The sequence below is a fragment of the Protopterus annectens genome, chromosome 10.part0 (genome assembly GCF_019279795.1).
Source record: "Protopterus annectens isolate FY-2018-M chromosome 10.part0, PAN1.0, whole genome shotgun sequence".
Taxonomy (NCBI): domain Eukaryota; kingdom Metazoa; phylum Chordata; order Ceratodontiformes; family Protopteridae; genus Protopterus; species Protopterus annectens.
This window is the reverse complement of record NC_056744.1, coordinates 53,736,965-53,754,661: the sequence shown is the minus strand read 5'-3', so window position 1 is coordinate 53,754,661 and position 17,697 is coordinate 53,736,965. Positions and strand designations below refer to the sequence as shown.

Sequence of the window (17,697 nt, the reverse complement as noted above, 5' to 3'; positions counted from 1 at the left end):
TTACAGGGTTCCTGACTCACATAAATTCCTTTTTAAAAACCCTGCTGCAGACCCAGAAACTATTTCTCAGGGTCCCAAAGGAGTTAAGGTGTCCGCTGCAAAAAACCCTACCCCCTCTGACAGAGATTCTAGGGCACTGGATAGATGGGGATAAAAGGTTTACACATCTGCTACCTTGGCTGTAAGGGCCTTAAACTGTCAGTTTCATATGCTCAAATATCAGCAACATGTCATGGCATTGCTTAAACAGAAAATGTTGTTAAACTCTGAATGTGCAGAAAACAAGGAAATGCAGGATTTATTGCATGCAGCAGAACAAGTTGGAAAGCATACTTTGCAATGTGGTTTCGATTCTTTAGAAGCCTCCTGCAGGGCCGCAGTTACAGGTTCTGTAATTAGGAGGCATGCTTGGTTAAAGGAACAAAATCTGCTTGGTCATGTTAAAGTTGTTATTAGATGCACATTTACAGCATGATTCTTTGTTTGGTGTTAAGGCAGAAGAGGTGTTAAAGAAAATGGAGGACAAAGCTAAATCTATGCAAACGGTCAATTTTTTTACAAGTACAGCCACCTAGGTTTAGTAGACACTGGCCAACAAAGAAATGGTCCTTTCCTGTGTCAGACAGACCTCAAAGGGGCAGACCCAGACGCCCGAGAGGCAGATCCCAGGCACAAGGTTCATTCCGCTCAAAACAATGGGGGGCTTCTACCTCCAAAGTTGGAGAAGACAAATCACAACCATTCAGGAAACAGTCCCAATGACTTCCCCCTGCCTGCACCAAGCACTTATCTCCTGGCAGCCCCCCTAGGGGGAAAGTTAGCACTTTTTTCTCAAAATTGGCACATTATAACCGAGGACAAGTGGGTCTTAAATATCGTGTCACAAGGCTACAAGTTCCATTTCCATACCCTGCCAAAGGCAGACGGCTGGCCAGATCTGCCAAACAATCAATGGGTAGAGGCACAAAAACAAGTCTCGTCCCTCATGGACATGAGGGCCATTCAACTAGTACCAGAGCAAGAGCAGGGACAAGGATTTTACTCGACTGTTCTTGGTACCCAGAAAGGACAAGGCCTGGAGGCCAGTACTGGACCTATCTATTTTGAACATATTCCTGGATATACCAAAATTCAAGATGTTGACTTTGCAGCAGCTTCTGCCCATGCTGGGCAAGAACTCTTGGCTTGTGACTTTAGACCTAAAACAGGCATACCTGCATGTCCCAATCAGACAAATATGCAGAAGATACCTCAGATTCAAGGCTGGCTGAATGCATTACCAATTCTCTGCACTGCCCTTTGGCTTATCTACTGCGCCCAGGCTCTTCACAAAGTGCCTGGCACCAGTAATTGCATTCTGCAGACAAAGATGAATACAAATATATCCATACTTGGACGACTGTCTAATTCAAGCAGAGAACAAGGACATTCTTCTACAGCATCTAGCGTTTGTGAAAAGACTTCTAACATGCCTAGGGTACACAGTCAACGAAAAGAAATCAAAACTAGTACCCTCTCAAGAGATAATATTCCTGGGTGCAAGCTTAAATACAGCTGCCCAGATGGCTTATCTCAAGCCAGACAAACAAAGGCAACTGACTACCTATTTCAAAATGCTGGCAACAAAGGCCAAGTTATCTTAAATACAGCTGGCCCAGATGGCTTATCTCAAGCCAGACAAACAAAGGCAACTGACTACCTATTTCAAAATGCTGGCAACAAAGGCCACGTTATCTGCAAGAAAAATTCTGCAGGCTTTGGGCTTCATGGCATCCTGCATCCTACTAATTCCATATGCAAGACTGCATATGAGGAAACTTCAATGGTACCTAAAAAGTGTTTGGACTCAACATTGCCACAGCCTGGAAACTATGATTACTCTCATTCCCTGCCTCCAACAGGAGTTTCGATGGTGGGCAAAGGCTTGTCACCAAAACAAGGGACAACCATTCACATTACCCCCAGCCAGGCAAACACTAACAACGGATGCATCAGATTATGCCTAGGGGGCCCACATGGCAGGAAGATGCATTTAGGGCACATGGACCTCAAACCAAATGCATCTACATATCAATCAAAAAGAGATGCTAGCAGTTCAAAATGCCCTGACAGCCTTCAAGGGCCTACTTCATCCAGGACAACTATTGATAAAGACAGACAACACCACGGTCATGTGGTATATAAACAAGCAGGGGGGCACTCATTTTTACCCTCTTTGCAGGCTAGCCATGACTTTGTGGGACACAGCATTGACTTACCAAGTACACCTGCAGGCACAATTCCTGCCAGGAAGGAAAAATACTCTGGCAGACGACCTAAGCAGAAACCTCATGGATCCCCACAAGTGGCACCTGGATCCACAAGTCTTCAGCATGATAACAAGGAAATGGGGATGCCCGGACATGGATCTATTTGCCTCTCCTCACAACTACCAACTAAAAAGATTCTGCACAAGGATTTATCACAGACAAGCATGGAAAGTGGACGTCCTATCTTTCAGCTGGAAAAACCTGTCAGTATACGCATTTCCCCCTCTGCCTCTCCTCCCCAAGGTACTCCTAAAGGTCAGACAGGAGAAGCCAAGGATGATACTAATTGCACCAGACTGGCCCCGCCAGTACTGGTATCCAGTACTAAGGAGCTTGTCTCAAGGCCCAGCTTGGACCTTACCTCAGATACCTCATCTACTGTCCCAGCAAAACAATCCGATCCTGCACAGTCAACTCAGGACTTAAAAAAAAAATGAAAAGACCAATAGTTAGACCACAGCTGAAGATAAAAATGGAATAATCCACGTCAGGAAATAAATCACTTGCAGCTTCACAGTAGTGCCCTTTATAAAACCAAAAGTTGCAACTGAGATGTAGTAGTCAAGGTAGGAAACGGTTCACTTGCAGTTTCACACCACTTTATTAAACAAGAGTAAGCACTTTCGCGATCTAAGTCAGCTGATCGCTTCTTCAGACTCATAAAAACAGTTAAAACATTGGTATTTAAAATATGGTTCAACCAATGAAAACACATATAGAACTATGACATAGACTAAAATTGCATACTTCAGTACATTAATTTGCCTTATATTCTGCATAAGATTAAATAAAATATACATATAACAGACACATTGTATGTAATAATCCATATTACTTAATGTTTTAGTGGTCTAGATTTTAAAAAAGGTTTCAAGGAAACAGCATTGTTCAATCCAGGAGATCTATCTGCCTGAAGTAGCAAAATCCATCTTTGTTCTCCTTCCTCTACCTTATTCCTTATATCACCTCCCCTCTTACTTTTATTTATTATTTCTAAAACCATGAAATTAAAAATATGTTTCCTATCTTCTTCTTCCACATGTTTTGCTAAAGCACTTGTGTCTTTTTTATTTCTTATATCTCTAAAGTGTTCAAGGATACGTTCCTTTAGACACCTATTGGTTTTGCCTATATAAAAGGCATGACAGACAGTGCAGAAGCTGAAATAAACCAAATTTTGTGTTCTGCAGTCAACATAAAAATCTATATCAATTGTAAATCCTAGTGTAGGATGTTTATATGTAGATTTATTATATAAATAGTCACATGCTGTACAATTTCTGCAAGGAAAAGTCCCCTGCCTATCAGATAGGATCATTCTTTCATTGTTTCTGGATTTATAACAAGAGTTGCCTTTTTAAGGACCTCTTATTTCTAAAAGAAATGCTGGGTCTATTTTCTAGCAATTCTCTCAAGTCAGGATCCGACAATAAAACATTCCAATTCTTCTCAAAAATATTACAGAACCTTCTGATGTCACTTGAATAAGTTATAGGGAATCTAACTTTAAAATCATGACCTTCCTTGCTTTTAACATCTTCTATAGTATTTGAGAAGAGCGGTTTACATCTCCCATCCCTATTTTCAATGGTATATTTAGAGCTTTCATTTATGTCTTTCTTACTATAACCTCTGTTTAAGAAGTCTTTCTCTAATATAGTCATTGTCTTCACAAAGCCTTCATCTGTATTATGTAAGTGGCTTATTCTCATATATTGTCCTTTCACTACATTTTTGTGTACAAATGTTGGATGCATACTAGTCTTATGTAAGATACTATTTCTCCATGTAGATTTTCTATAATCCATATTACTTAATGTTTTAGTGGTCTGGACTGGACAAAGATGGATTTTACTACTTCAGGCAGATAGATCTCCTGGATTGAACAATGCTGTTTCCTTGAAACCTTTTTTAAAATCCAGACCACTAAAACATTAAGTAATATGGATTATTACATACAATGTGTCTGTTATATGTATATTTTATTTCATCTTATGTAGAATATAAGGCAAATGAATGTACTGATGTATGCAATTTTAATTAGTCTATGTCATAGTTCTATATGTGTTTTCATTGGTTGAACCATATTTTAAATACCAATGTTTTAACTGTTTTTATGAGTCTGAAGAAGCGATCAGCTGACTTAGATCGCGAAAGTGCTTACTCTTGTTTAATAAAGTGGTGTGAAACTGCAAGTGAACCGTTTCCTACCTTGACTACTACATCTCAGTTACAACTTTTGGTTTTATAAAGGGCACTACTGTGAAGCTGCAAGTGATTTATTTCCTGACGTGGATTATTCCATTTTTATCTTCAGCTGTGGTCTAACCATTGGTCTTTTCATTTTTTTTCGCTTGAGGTGTATACCAGGCGTTTATCCAGCTTTTGTTTTCTTTCACATGTAACTCAGGACTTTAAACCTGGCAGCATGGCGGATAATGTAGTCATACAAAACACACCTCTCAGTAAAGCTGTGATGGATGTCATTTTGGAGGCCAGAAGGCCTAGTACTAGAAAATCTTATGCTGGAAAATAGAAGAGATTTTGTGCTTGGAACCAGGCACAAGGAACTGATACAGCTTTACCAAATATTCCTCAGATTTTGCAGTACTTAACTGAGATGCTGGACAAAGGTCTATCTTTTTCATCTATTAAAATTCATGTCTCTGCCATTTCGGCTCATTACAATACAGAGCCACCAATCTTTTCTCATCCCTTACTAAAACAGTACCTCAGAGGAGCCAAAAATTTAAGGCCTCCAAAAAGATCACCAATGCCTGCATGGGACCTCAACTGTGTCTTGGAAAAATTCACCCTGCCACCTTTTGAGCCAGCTGCTATGGCTGATATAAAGTTTTTATCTTGGAAAACAGCTCTGCTCCTAGCAATAACTTCTGCAAGACGAGTTTCAGAGCTTCAGGCACTCATGGCTGTGGAACCTTTTATCATCTTTTATCCAGACAGGGTCTCTCTGAGGACAAACCCAACATTTATGCCTAATGTGGTGTCCAGTGTGGCTCTTAACCAAACTATTCATCTGCCAACTTTTTATCCAAATCCACAGAACAAGGGGGAGAGAATTCTGCATTCTTTGGACGTACACAGACAGCTTAGATTCTACTTGGACAGAACCAAAGTTTTCCGAAACACAGAACAATTACTAGTGGCATATGCTGCAGAATCACAAGGAAAGGCTATCTCAAAGCAGACTATTTCAAAGCAGATAGGCCACTGCATTCGTTTCTGCTACTTATACCATGGCAAGCCACTGCCTAAGGGCATTAGGCCACATTCAACCAGAGCTGCAGCCACTTCAGCAGCCTTTCTCAGGGGAGTACCAACCAAGGACATTTTAGAGGCTGCTACTTTGGAATTCAGTGCACACCTTTACCAAGCACTATCATCTGCCACTCTACTCTAAATCCAGGGCAGGCTTTGCCACTGCAGTTCTGCAGGGCCTCATAGCTGCTCCTAATGCTGTTTAGCCCTGCCTCCCATCCATAGGTTTGGGACTCTGCCCAAATGTAATAATTGCAACAGCGAAACATGAAGAACATAGTACAGTTGTGTACCCTTACCATAAATGTAGATGCTAGAGTGTATTCACTGTTGCAGTCCAGGTTACCCTCTCGCTATCCCCCTTTCTTCTGATGGAACCTATCTTTCCTTCTCTGATTTATACAACCTATGTGGTGTATTTGCTTGTAGATGAAGGTAAAGTTTATATTGGTGCATGTATTTATATGTATATAAATTTTGGTTACCCTTTTAGGGGGCACCTGACATCTGGGGCAAAAAAAACTAAAGAAAATGGCATTGGCCGCATCTTTTATACCCCTGATGACCTGACATCAGGGAAGGGGCAACAGCGGCCGACGCAGGACCCAGGACTTTGGAATTCAGGCCGACTGAGGGCAACCTGCCAGCAGGATTACCCAAATGTAATGACTGCAACAGTGAATACACTCGAACATCTACATTTATGGTAAGTGTACACAACTGTACTTTCTTCTGCTCCTGTCTGCTCCCAAGGCAACATCTGCTCTGTGTTTTCACTCAAGGTTTTGGTCTGATGATAGCAACAGTTTTCTTGTTCACCTTTGTGAGGTACTGATTGTGGGTCCTCCACTGAGCACTCAGGGTTCATTGGAATCAAAATTCAGACCATCTGTTCATTCCTTCAGTTTGTTTTTCAAAGGTTTTTCATCAATATTTTCTGTGGTGGCTTCACAGGACAGGGTTTCTTAGGACTATACCTTTGTAGCCCCTTCATCCAGTGTTATTGTCACAATGAATCCATCTGCCTGGGGTGGTGGAGCATTGATTTAGGTAGACTATCCAAAGGCCTGCACAAACTGGTACTAGAGAGGAGGGTACTGTTCCTAAATATGCTGGTGCACAAGACTTCCTTCACAAGGGTGCAGTTGCCATTTACTCCAACCCACCAATACTTTAACTAAGCAAGCAGGCAGAACTTACTCTTACCAGTCTGTTCAGAGACAGTGAGGATGTGGGAAAGGGCCATGTCAACACACTGCTTTTATAATACCAATGCATATTCCTTCTCTCTAGACCCCACAACATTATCCTGTTTTATCTAGCCACACCTGCACTTTCAGTTCATCAGACTAACCACATGTTTTTTCCAATTTCCATGAGGACCCACAGTACCCTTGCCAGGTGTCCAGAGCTTTACAGCATCCTAGAACCCTACATCAGGAAAGTATATCAAAGTAAATGGATTAAATATTCCTAATGAGCATTCATCAAGACATATATAATTTTTCATCTCCCAGTTGAACAGTTCTTGGCTAATATCATTGCTCAAGGCTCCAGCTACTCTATAAAGTTCATTTAGCACCCATTTCTTTCATCAGACCACAAATGACTCATTTTGATGTCATTAAATATCTGTAAAGCAAGGCTTCTTGCTTAAACTCCCCTCAAGGTACCCAGGATTTAAAATTTATGTTGGAAAGGTTGAAGCTGCCTTCCTTCATACCTGCTGCAACAGTGGATCATAAGTATTTATCTTGGAAGGCCATTTTTCTGATGGCAGTTGTTTTAGCTTGTAGAATTCTGAAATTCAAGCTCAATTTTGTACGTCTTTTCTTATTATATTCCATAAAGAAAGGGTGTCCTTGCCGACAAACCCAGAATTTATGCTGAAACTAGCTACAGAAATTAATCTTATCCAGTTAGTATTTTTTTTGTATTCCTCCCGCAATACTCAAACCAGGGAGAGTATTTGCTGTATTGCTTAGATGACCACCATCAACTTCATTTCTACTTGGAAGAAAAGATATTAGAAAAGATTATCAACTATTTGTTTCTTTCATATCAGACAAACTGAAACAGAAAATATCTTAAGTTCAGCTTTGTTGGGTGGCTCTCAGATTGCACTGTTCTCTGCTAAAGAAAGTACAGTAAGACTGAAGCACAATTAAAACTACATCTCTAGGCTTTTTCAGCAATTCTTCATTGGATATTTGTTTGGTTGCAGTGTTTGTATTCACTGTATACTTTCACAAGGCACATTAAGCTGGATGTGATTTGATATCAAGGTCTACCTTCAGGGCTACCATTTTTTTGTGGTATTCTGTCTTATTGCAGCCCAAGAGATGAAAGGTGAGGACTATGTTCTAATTATGAAGTGGAGAGAGTGGATCAAAGCATAAATAAAAATTGCGTATTGATCATAATGTTAGATCTTCACAATCCATGACTGTTTACTTAAAAAAAAATAAATAAATTCTCTCTTATAGCAACCTTTCTTGCATTGAGACTTGTAGAAAGAATCCTGAGGTCATTGTTGGATTCCAGTAAGTCTCTGTTGTCATTAGCTAAAACTTCCTGTTAAGGGGAGGGGAGATGAGGTGCATTATGGGAGCTTAGGAAGTTGTTTTAGCGTGTGTGAGAATTTTAAAGGGCCAAATGACTACTGCTGGTGGTTAACCAGTCCTAGTGTTGAAGTGGACAGACACGGATCATGAAAATCTAAGATTATGATAAGCATGAATTAATTTCTCTATGAATATTGAACAATGTGGTAAATAACTGGATACCGTAATTAAAGGCAAAATTTTACAAGCCTTATAGGACCAGTGTACAGTCCACAGTAAGTTGTGTGCTGCAGTGAAACAACATATATGGCCTCTTGAAAATCAGCCTAGTCAGGCTCAACCCAGCAGACATCCAAGAAGTTCATACCAGACATAATGGGGCGCACCATGGACATAAACAACAATTGTCCACTCTTGCCACTGAGAGGGAGAAAGAAATCTGTGAGCTAAGAGGTAGGATGAGCTGCAGTACATGTCCACAGCCTGAAAGAGTGCAGGCAGACAGTTTAATGTGGCAGAAGTCACAGTGGGCAAAAAGATGATTCCTTACATGAGATTTTCATTTGGTATGCTGAATAATGAACATTAAAATTAAGTTTTTCCCTGAAAAAGACAGGTTCTCTAAACTTCAGCTACCATCCTAGCTGCCACATTCTGCAGCACATAAGTCAGGCTATGGCCTGTGTTGAGCAATATACTGGTCTAGGCTGTACACAAAACTGGGGTGACAATATCCACAGAACCCGCCACAGCCTTGTTATAAGCTGTCAGTACTGACAGCCTGTAGGTTCTAATCATTTAGGAGTGAAAATGCCACTGTTGATATTTTGCAGGTGTCTGTACTAGGTGGTAGGGTTGGGAGGTTGGCATAATGGTTAAGGTGTTTACCTTACAGACACAAGGTGCAGGGTTTGATTCTCACATGGGGTAATTGGCTAGGCTTAAAATGGCCCTCAAGGACAGTTAGCCTAGTACTACCCTATGAACTGTATGAGCTGTCTGCAGTGGATCAGCTAAGTATAAGGCAACAATACTGGTTGGAACCATAGCTTAAAGTGTACCTGTCCACCACTGGTCTCCAGACCGGTTTGTAAGACCAAGCCCAAATGAACAAATCTATGGGTAAAACTGGTAACTGGCTTAATAATACTGAAACTCTGTAAACAATTACAAAGTTCCATGAAGAATTTATTTGACTTGTCACCAGTCTAGTTATTAAAGTCGCCCAAACTGGCTGTTTTGGGCTTTCAAGAATTTTTTTGTTGTGGTCCCCCCCTCCCCCAGCTATACTGTTGACCTATTTGTTCCTGTATGGGCAAGAGTCCTACAAACCATTCATACCTCTGTATAGTGAGGTTCAGCACATCAGGAATGTTGCTATCATATGTGTGGAGACCCTGTATTATCCCACGCATGCCTGTAGACATCCAAAGGCTGGGAGTATAATGGGACAGTGTGAGGCGATTCAGAGCTCCCCCATCCCATAATGCAGACCTCATGTTATGTGGTCACCACTGAGGAATCTTAACGTTGAGTGTGTACCCCAGGCATGTGCTCCCAACCTTTCCCTTGAGAGCAAAAACAATGTCCTCTCAACCACCAGCTTTGTTAATAATCAGGTCAGTCATCAAACTTTGGTTACCTGGATTATAATGTGGACTTCATCTCTCTCTATGCAACATAGTTGGAGTGGAGATCAGTGAACTCTTCCAGAGATATCTTTTGGTATTTACATGCATACTAAACCAGGAGAACTCTGCAGTTCACACCTGCTTCTTTGACATACTGTGACAGGTTTTATAAGTTATCTCCTGCCTTGATAAAAAAAAAAAAAAAAGTTACTACACCACACTGATACTCTACCATGGGCTTTGGATTTACAGAGACAAGAGAAATACCCACATCTAAGTGAAGTTTCATAATTGTCAACCTGCCCAGCCTTTGTGGTAAATGCCATGTCATTTATATCAAATCCGACCGCGCTCAGGCTATTCCAGATTGACCTGGCAGTTATAAAACGCAACCCTGAATATAGCCCTGGGAAAAGCAGCAGGTCCTATATAAAAGTTGAAGATAACATTCCGACTCCCATGGTATCACCCCACGGCAGCGATAGCTTCTGCCTCTAAGCTTTTTCACTCTTGCATGGTACCTTTTGATTTTAACCCTGAAGGTAACCCCTCCGCACAAGATACATAAAAAAAGCACTTCCTACCCTATACTCTGTTTTTCTTAGCAGTTCCCAGTCTTTTGTAAGTCAACCAGATGGAGTCAATGGGTAAAGCTGCATGCGGGCAGACAGCAAGATAGGAGGCCTTTAGGTTAGGCTGCTGTCATATTAAGAAAATCATTTTGATTAGAAAATGGCAATAATCATAAATTGACAATAGTAGAATAGTAACGTTCAGAAGTAGTTAGCAGTACTTAAAACAATAAATGTAACATGAAAAAATTAACCATATTTTAAAATTACAGTTCTTAGAGAGATGCATCAATAAACTAATGCCAGAATAGGATTTTCAACTGCCTAAAATATTTTAATAGTACAAATCTTCATAGTAGAGGAACATTAACTTTAAGCCAAGTTAGAAAGATTTAATTATGGTAAAAAATATAATCCTGCCCTTGCAGTGTTAATGAAAACTCTGGACCTCAAAGGACTGCAGTAGCCAAATAATATGAGAGACAAATTCCAAATATAGAAGGTCCAAATTACAATCAAATGTATCTGGGCAACTTTGTGACATCCATTAAGAAGTCAAGTAAAAATAACTGGACTCCCTTCTGGAAAACTAATACCTTTAAAGCCTCTGGAATAAGTGAATGATTACAGTATGCCATAGAAAAATAAGACTGTGTATGCGCTGAATGACATTAACAATTGTCTTCAAAGCCAGCCACATCATTAACTTTGTGGATTGCACATTAACAATAAATTATGTAATTTGCAGGGTAACTGAGCCAGCGCTGGAGTAAAATCACCTACAGTTTATTACAGTCATATGCTGTACAAGGAAAGCAAGCAAACTTGTAGGTGTAATAATCTGGACTAGGTACATGCATAGTCACTTGAATTAATGGGTACTGTATTTAACAGTCACTGCAGTAGCATAACAGATCATGGTAGAAATTGTCATTGTGAATAAAAGCACAGTACTCAGAAAACTTGGTCTGTACACAATATCCGGGAACAATGGAAGAAATTCAGTAGGAAACCATTAGAAAAAAGCAGAAAACAAAACCATAAATCTTGTAGTAGTGATCCATATTTTCTCTAAGTGCAGACAAGGACAAAATGACCTTTTGATGACTATGCATGCATTAATTTCCTTCTGCTGACTCCTTTTACTTGGGGTTTCTTAACTTGGAACTTGGTAAGCTCTAGTTGATACAGAATTCCATAACTCATTTTAGGTCCCTCTGTTGCCCAAAAAAAAAAAAAAAAAGTTGTGTGGAGGATCCTTTGCATTTCTTTGCACATCCTGGCCTCCCCTGTCTACCTGAATAAACTCATTCTGTATAGCCTAACAAGAACCCTATGTTGTACTGTTTTGACGCTACTGGATGGTCTTAAAATGTCGCTTGAAATCTTTGGCATGCTGTCTTCCAGGGCCTGCACTTGTGTAGCCTCATATTCTAGTGACAGAGAGTCCCCTATGCTGGGCAGTTATAAGAGATCCCTGTTTTGCTGAGCCTTCAGCCAGCACTGATTACTATTTATTCTCACCATTAGTTTGTATTCACTTGATTTGGCTTTTATGCCATTGTGTTCTGTTTTTATTATTTCTGTACAGGACATTGAATTTCCTTCACCTGTACTGCTGCTGTGATGTAGGTCTAAACTTGAGGGAAATCATGATAATTACTCTACAATGAATAAAGCTGACATTGTGTTCAGTAGGATTCAGTAGGATTAATAAATCGTTTGAGTAACTATCCTGTCATTGTGTAAAATGACTCAGGAAACTTTTTTATTTTTGTTGGAGTAAACTGTTGGTGATTATAGCTATTTTATGCTGAAATTCTGCACCTTTTTGTTTCACACAAAAATGTTTTGAAATTGTGCAGCTGTTTCAACACTGATTGCGTGGTACCATATTTCTTTGGACTTTTCTAAAAGCTTTAATTTGTTGCTGTACAGTTAATGAATCACAAAATGATAGTACTATTATATACTGTTTGTAGCTAGGTGAGAGTATATTAAGGGAACTCCATTTGTGAAGGCCTTATGAACTGTGACTTCATCTATAGATGTTTACCAAGGTCACTACATATATTTTATTGGGATGGATGCTGAAAATGGATTTTTTTTCAGTTTCTCTTGCAGAGAAGTACCAGAAGTGTGGCTTTAACAAGATTTGGTTTGCAAGTGCATTCAAAGGAGCAACTGGAGCAAATCAGCAGCTAACTCACGTCAGACATCACTTAGAAAATCAGTTCTTGTGGCTACAAGTTGCAAAAGCTTTTCCCGGAGATTTGGTTCAAGGCATCACATTGACTGGTTGGCAGAGGTAAGTATCAAATGTAATGAAATGAACTTAATTAGCACTGACTTTTGACCCTGTTTTCAGGTACAGTATGTGTTCTGGTGCATAATCGTAAAGGCACTAGAAAAACAAGACATGTATTCTCTGTAAATGAATATACATATGAACTTTTTTATGTTTGGTGAAGGGCTTCAGGGGCTTGCTTTATTTTTTTTACTTTTCTGGATGAATATGTATTTTCTAAAATGGTGTAGTTGTGATTCACCTTTGTTGATTGTTTTTTTTTTTTTTTGAGGACCTCTAATAAAGGAAGCCAGCCTTGACTGTTGAGGAGGACCTTCACATTATCTTCCAGCCCATGCTAGCCCCAAGGAAGAAGAATCACTTTTGGAGACTGTGTAGGGATCCTACTCTTCAGGCAGTGTTGACTTTCTCATTTGTCCTGGATAAATCCTCAGAAGAGAGGTGCTTAGCTGCCTAAAAGTTGTAGATAGTACTGCATTTCAGGACTGTATGTAGGGGATGTATGTAGGGGATGTTAATCTTAAGTTCTGTCCAGCTTGGAGATCCATTACAAGGAACCAGTAGAATCTGGACATTGGCACAAATGGCCACATTGTACAAAACGTAGGACCTCACCATGGATGAACTTCATTCAGAGGTCAAGCTTCCTCTGCAGAAATGATTGAGCAGGCCCAGGCTCTACTTATCAGAGATGTCTTAGATACTCCATTCTTTCTGAATGAGGCCACAGGTTTTAATGCCTTTTTTGGGGGGGTTCCTAAGGGGACAGGCTTCCATCCCATCTTGAACCTCAGGATTGTTAACAAGTGCATCTAGTACTTCAGGGACTGATACTGTCCATGGGGTTCATGTCTGTGATAGTGCAGTCACACAGGTGGTTTCATTGGATGTAATTGATACCTCCTGTTTCCTCACTGTCTAAGGTCTACATAGAAAGCTACTTCCATTTGCTCTGAATTGGCACCACTTTGACATCTCTCATTTGGACCAAGCAAGTTTACCAAAGGTGCTTGATGTTTTGACAGAAGTCCTCCAGGAGAAAGAACCTCTATGTGTTCCCTTATCAGGACAACTTGGTCCTAGTCATACTCCCAAGAGATTCCTTGCTAATGTACCTGGCATGAGCACTTTTGTGGCTACAAGCCCTAGAAGTCGCCATTTAGTAGGCAATACCCTTTCAGACTCTGATTCATAGTGCTGCTTACATTAAGGTGAAGCTGAACAACCTTTATTGACTGTCATCACTGACACAGGAGGCCCAACAATTCATGTCCTTGGCAACCTGAATGAAAACTCTCCTGCTCCTTTTGGACTTCAGTGTGGCCATGATCCTCACTGTGTCTTTCATTACTCTGAGTTGCAGGTTTCACAATGGACTTCGAAGTGTCAGTGCATGCTTGTAGAGCATATTCTCATGTCAGTCTCTTGTCACTGGGCCTTACAGTTGTGGACTTTATGCTTTTCCTCCAGTCCTGTTCTGGAGCTGAAAATTCATGATTTCTGTCTGGTTTGAGTTTTTAGGGAGTGGTACACTCTTAAAAATTATCTATTCACAACATGGCAAAAGGTGATTCTCTCCACTTTCTGCTTACTTTAGCAGGACAGGGACTGTATATGATGGATGTATTTTTCCTTTCATCTGTTCTCCATTACTAATTCAAATATCTGAAAAGAAAGATCAGTGTTAATCTTCTGTGCATTTTTCTGTCCAGAAGTAGTGTAGATCTAAACTTTCATGTACCTGGCAGCTTAGAGAAAACCCTTTTGCCATAAGCTAATCAGGTCCCCCCACCCCCCATAAATGGTTTCACAGGACTCAGCTCCTGGACTAGATCCTTTGATCCCTCAGGATATCTTACCAGGGAAGTTGGAGGTGGTTAAAGCCTCTGTCAAACCTTCCAGTCATCAGGCTGCACAACTTTTTGAAAGAGGTTCTCTATTTGAGTAACAAGATATTCTTTTCCATCTCATTTGGTTAGCATGCAGGCTATTCTTAGCTGTCTAAGACGTGTGTATGATTTAGATCTCAGTCATCCCCATTCAGACATTCAGAGTGAATATCTTAGGCAGTCATGCACAGTTTGATCTTGTGCAGGGTAGAACTGCGAACCAGTACCATCAGTTCATGCAGCTCCATGAAAGGCTCTGCATCTCCATCATCCTCTGAAGCTCCCTTTTTATTTTTTCCTGACACTTGAATTTCATGATCTACAGATTTATTTCTTCTCTGTTTGAGCCTTCTGGTTTGTCAGTTCTGAAATTCATCTTTTTGAAAGAGGCTTTTCTTGGTCGCCATCACCTTTGCTCGCACAGTTTTTAACATGTTCTTCATGTGGATCACTATTGCAGTCATAACTTCAGGGAACTCTACCTCAGGATGAAGTCTGATGTCCAGGAAGACTTTCAGACCTGGGCATTCCCTTAAGCTGATCTGACATCACCTTACCCCTGATGTCACTGTGTGTTTGGTATAAAGGTTATGTTAAACTGTTAAATCCACAAACCGGGGTGACTGAACAGATGGACAACTAATTCACTTTATTGAACAGTTAGCACTTTCATTTATGTTAAAGTTAAGAAACTTCCTCAGACAAACCAACCCGTTTCAAAACTCTCTCTTAAAGATTTACAAAGTCACATGACCCCCACCAATGTCCAATTTAAAGAAAAAGGCACAAATATCTTGTAAATCAAACTTACCAAACCATAAGTACTACATATCTAAATAATAAAATTTCCAATCCACATATTTAGAAACCCAATAAAAAATAATAACCGTTTAAAATACATGTCTAAATGGGTCTATATTAGAACATCGAAGTTTCAGAACTTTGAATGTTCTAATATCGACCCCTATTCAGCAAATGGTGAAAATAGCGAAGCAGCAGAAAACAGAATTTTTTCCTAGGGAAAGAATTTGGTTGTCTGTTTCTGTCGCTTCGCTATTTTCAGCGTTGTGGTGGAACGTTACGGGTCGGGTTCAGGTAGGTGTGCGATTGTGTGGACGTGATGGTTAGGGCGGGGTAGGTGAGTTAGGGTTAGGGCACGGGTGAGGTGAGTGTGCGATAATGACTGACCTTAGGGTTAGGGTTTGGGTTAAGGTAAGTGGATAGTTAGTGGTGAATGTACAGTTTAGTTCAGGGTTAGATGTAAGATTTTAGGTGTATGTGTGTGGATTGCTGTTTGTTTGGTGTGCTTGTGTTGTGTGTGTGTGTGTGTTTCGGAACAGCAAATTATTTCCCTAGGAAAAAATTTGTTTGTTCTGAATGTTCGATGTTGTCAGCGTTCGCTGAATAGGGGTCGATATTAGAATATTCGAAGTTCTGAAACTTCGATGTTCTAATATAGACCCATCTAAACATATATATTACACACACACACACACACATACATATATATATATATATATATATATATATATATATATATATATATATATATATTTATAAATACATTTAAGATCCTAATATTACAAAATATTCCTAACAACCAACAGTATGGACAAATCAAAATATTAAAAGTCATAAAATAAGTAAAAGAATAATTTTAAAGATCTAAAAGACTTATCTACCAAGTACTTTTAACCTTAAGATTGAACTAATGGAACAGTGCATGTTTAAACCTAGCCAGTTACAAGAATTCATAAATAACTGTCAGTAGATCTCCTGCTTTTCCAAAAACACCAATCAAGGACCCCCTCAAACGTTCCTATCCACCTTTTGTATAACATACTTAAAATGATGCCCTGGAAAATCCTATACATGTTTAAACAGTCCATACGTTTGTTTGCTTTCTCTAATGTCATATTCATGTTAATAAATTCTTTCTTTCAATTTATGTTCTTTTTTTCCAATGCAAAATCAGGGGCAGCATTGACACAAGGCAACCGTATACCACTCTGATAGTTTCACAGTCAAATCTCCCCCTTACATGATATTTTCTCTCCTGAATAAAATAATCTGTGCCCACATGAATATATCTGCAGTATTGGCAACACCCATGTTTATTTAGGAAGGGGTTAGTGGTAGCCTTAAATTTCAAACCAAAAAGTGGTAAAAGTGCCCAAAAGTAAACCAGTAATCAAATATATAGGCACCAGACATCCAAATAGTTCCAAACACTGAGTCCTTTATTAACAAACAGCACCAAACACATAAACACTATAATACAGTTTGTTCCACGTTTTCGTCTAAAAAAAAGTTCATCAGATGAACGTACTGATCAGTAATACATGTTTAAATAACTTGATTCACCCCAATCAACCAATGTAGTGCAGCATTCAAGTAATTATGTTACATTTTCTTGATTAATTAAATAAAGGACACAGTGTTGGAACTATTTGGACGTTTAGATGGATTTAAATTTAGCTACAGTGGGTTTAATATTTTTAATTACACTAATATGAGTATTACCAAAGGACATTTTGATTTATTTTCAAAAGGATTTGCTTTTATATCTAGGATTAAAACTAACATATTTAAGGTTTTGGTGGACCTGAAACTTTTTATCAGGAAGAAAAATTTAGAACTGTTTTTTTTTTTTTTTTTGTGTGGACAAGAAAAAAGAAATATTAGCAAAGAACTAGGTAAGAAAAGTATTTTTAGTCCACCGTTGCATCCTCAGCTTAAGAATTTTGAGGTCATGGTGGAAAATGAGTTGAGACGTACTTAAGAAAAATAAAGTGACACCCAACATGACTAAAGAAGAAAGAGACATTCTATATGAATGTAAGCAGAATAAAAACCTGAGAATCATGAAACCCGATAAAGGTAGGGGGTGGTTGTATTGATGGACCAAATAACATATGAAGGCAAAATGTTAGATATATTAAGTGATGATAGTAAATATACAAGAGTTTCACTTAACGAAGTCAACATTGCCTACAGTAAAATTTCTTTATGTTTAAAAATGTATTATTGGAGGGGTTTATAGATAGGGAGACTTACACTTTTTTGTATGTTGAAAAACTTATAGTCCCCTCCATTTTCGGCATTCTGAAGGTCCACAAAGATTCATCCAGCCTCCCATTGAGAC

At 39.3% G+C, this 17,697-nt stretch overlaps 1 protein-coding gene across 1 annotated transcript in view; it reads left to right on the top strand.

The window, feature by feature from the left end:
- HEXD (hexosaminidase D) overlaps positions 1-17,697 on the top strand; it is a 651,835-nt gene that overhangs the window by 345,668 nt on the left and 288,470 nt on the right. Inside the window, exon 9 of the mRNA XM_044085015.1 lies at positions 12,468-12,663. Within this exon, the coding sequence (XP_043940950.1) occupies positions 12,468-12,663 (196 nt within the window). The remainder of the gene's footprint in view (positions 1-12,467; positions 12,664-17,697) is intronic.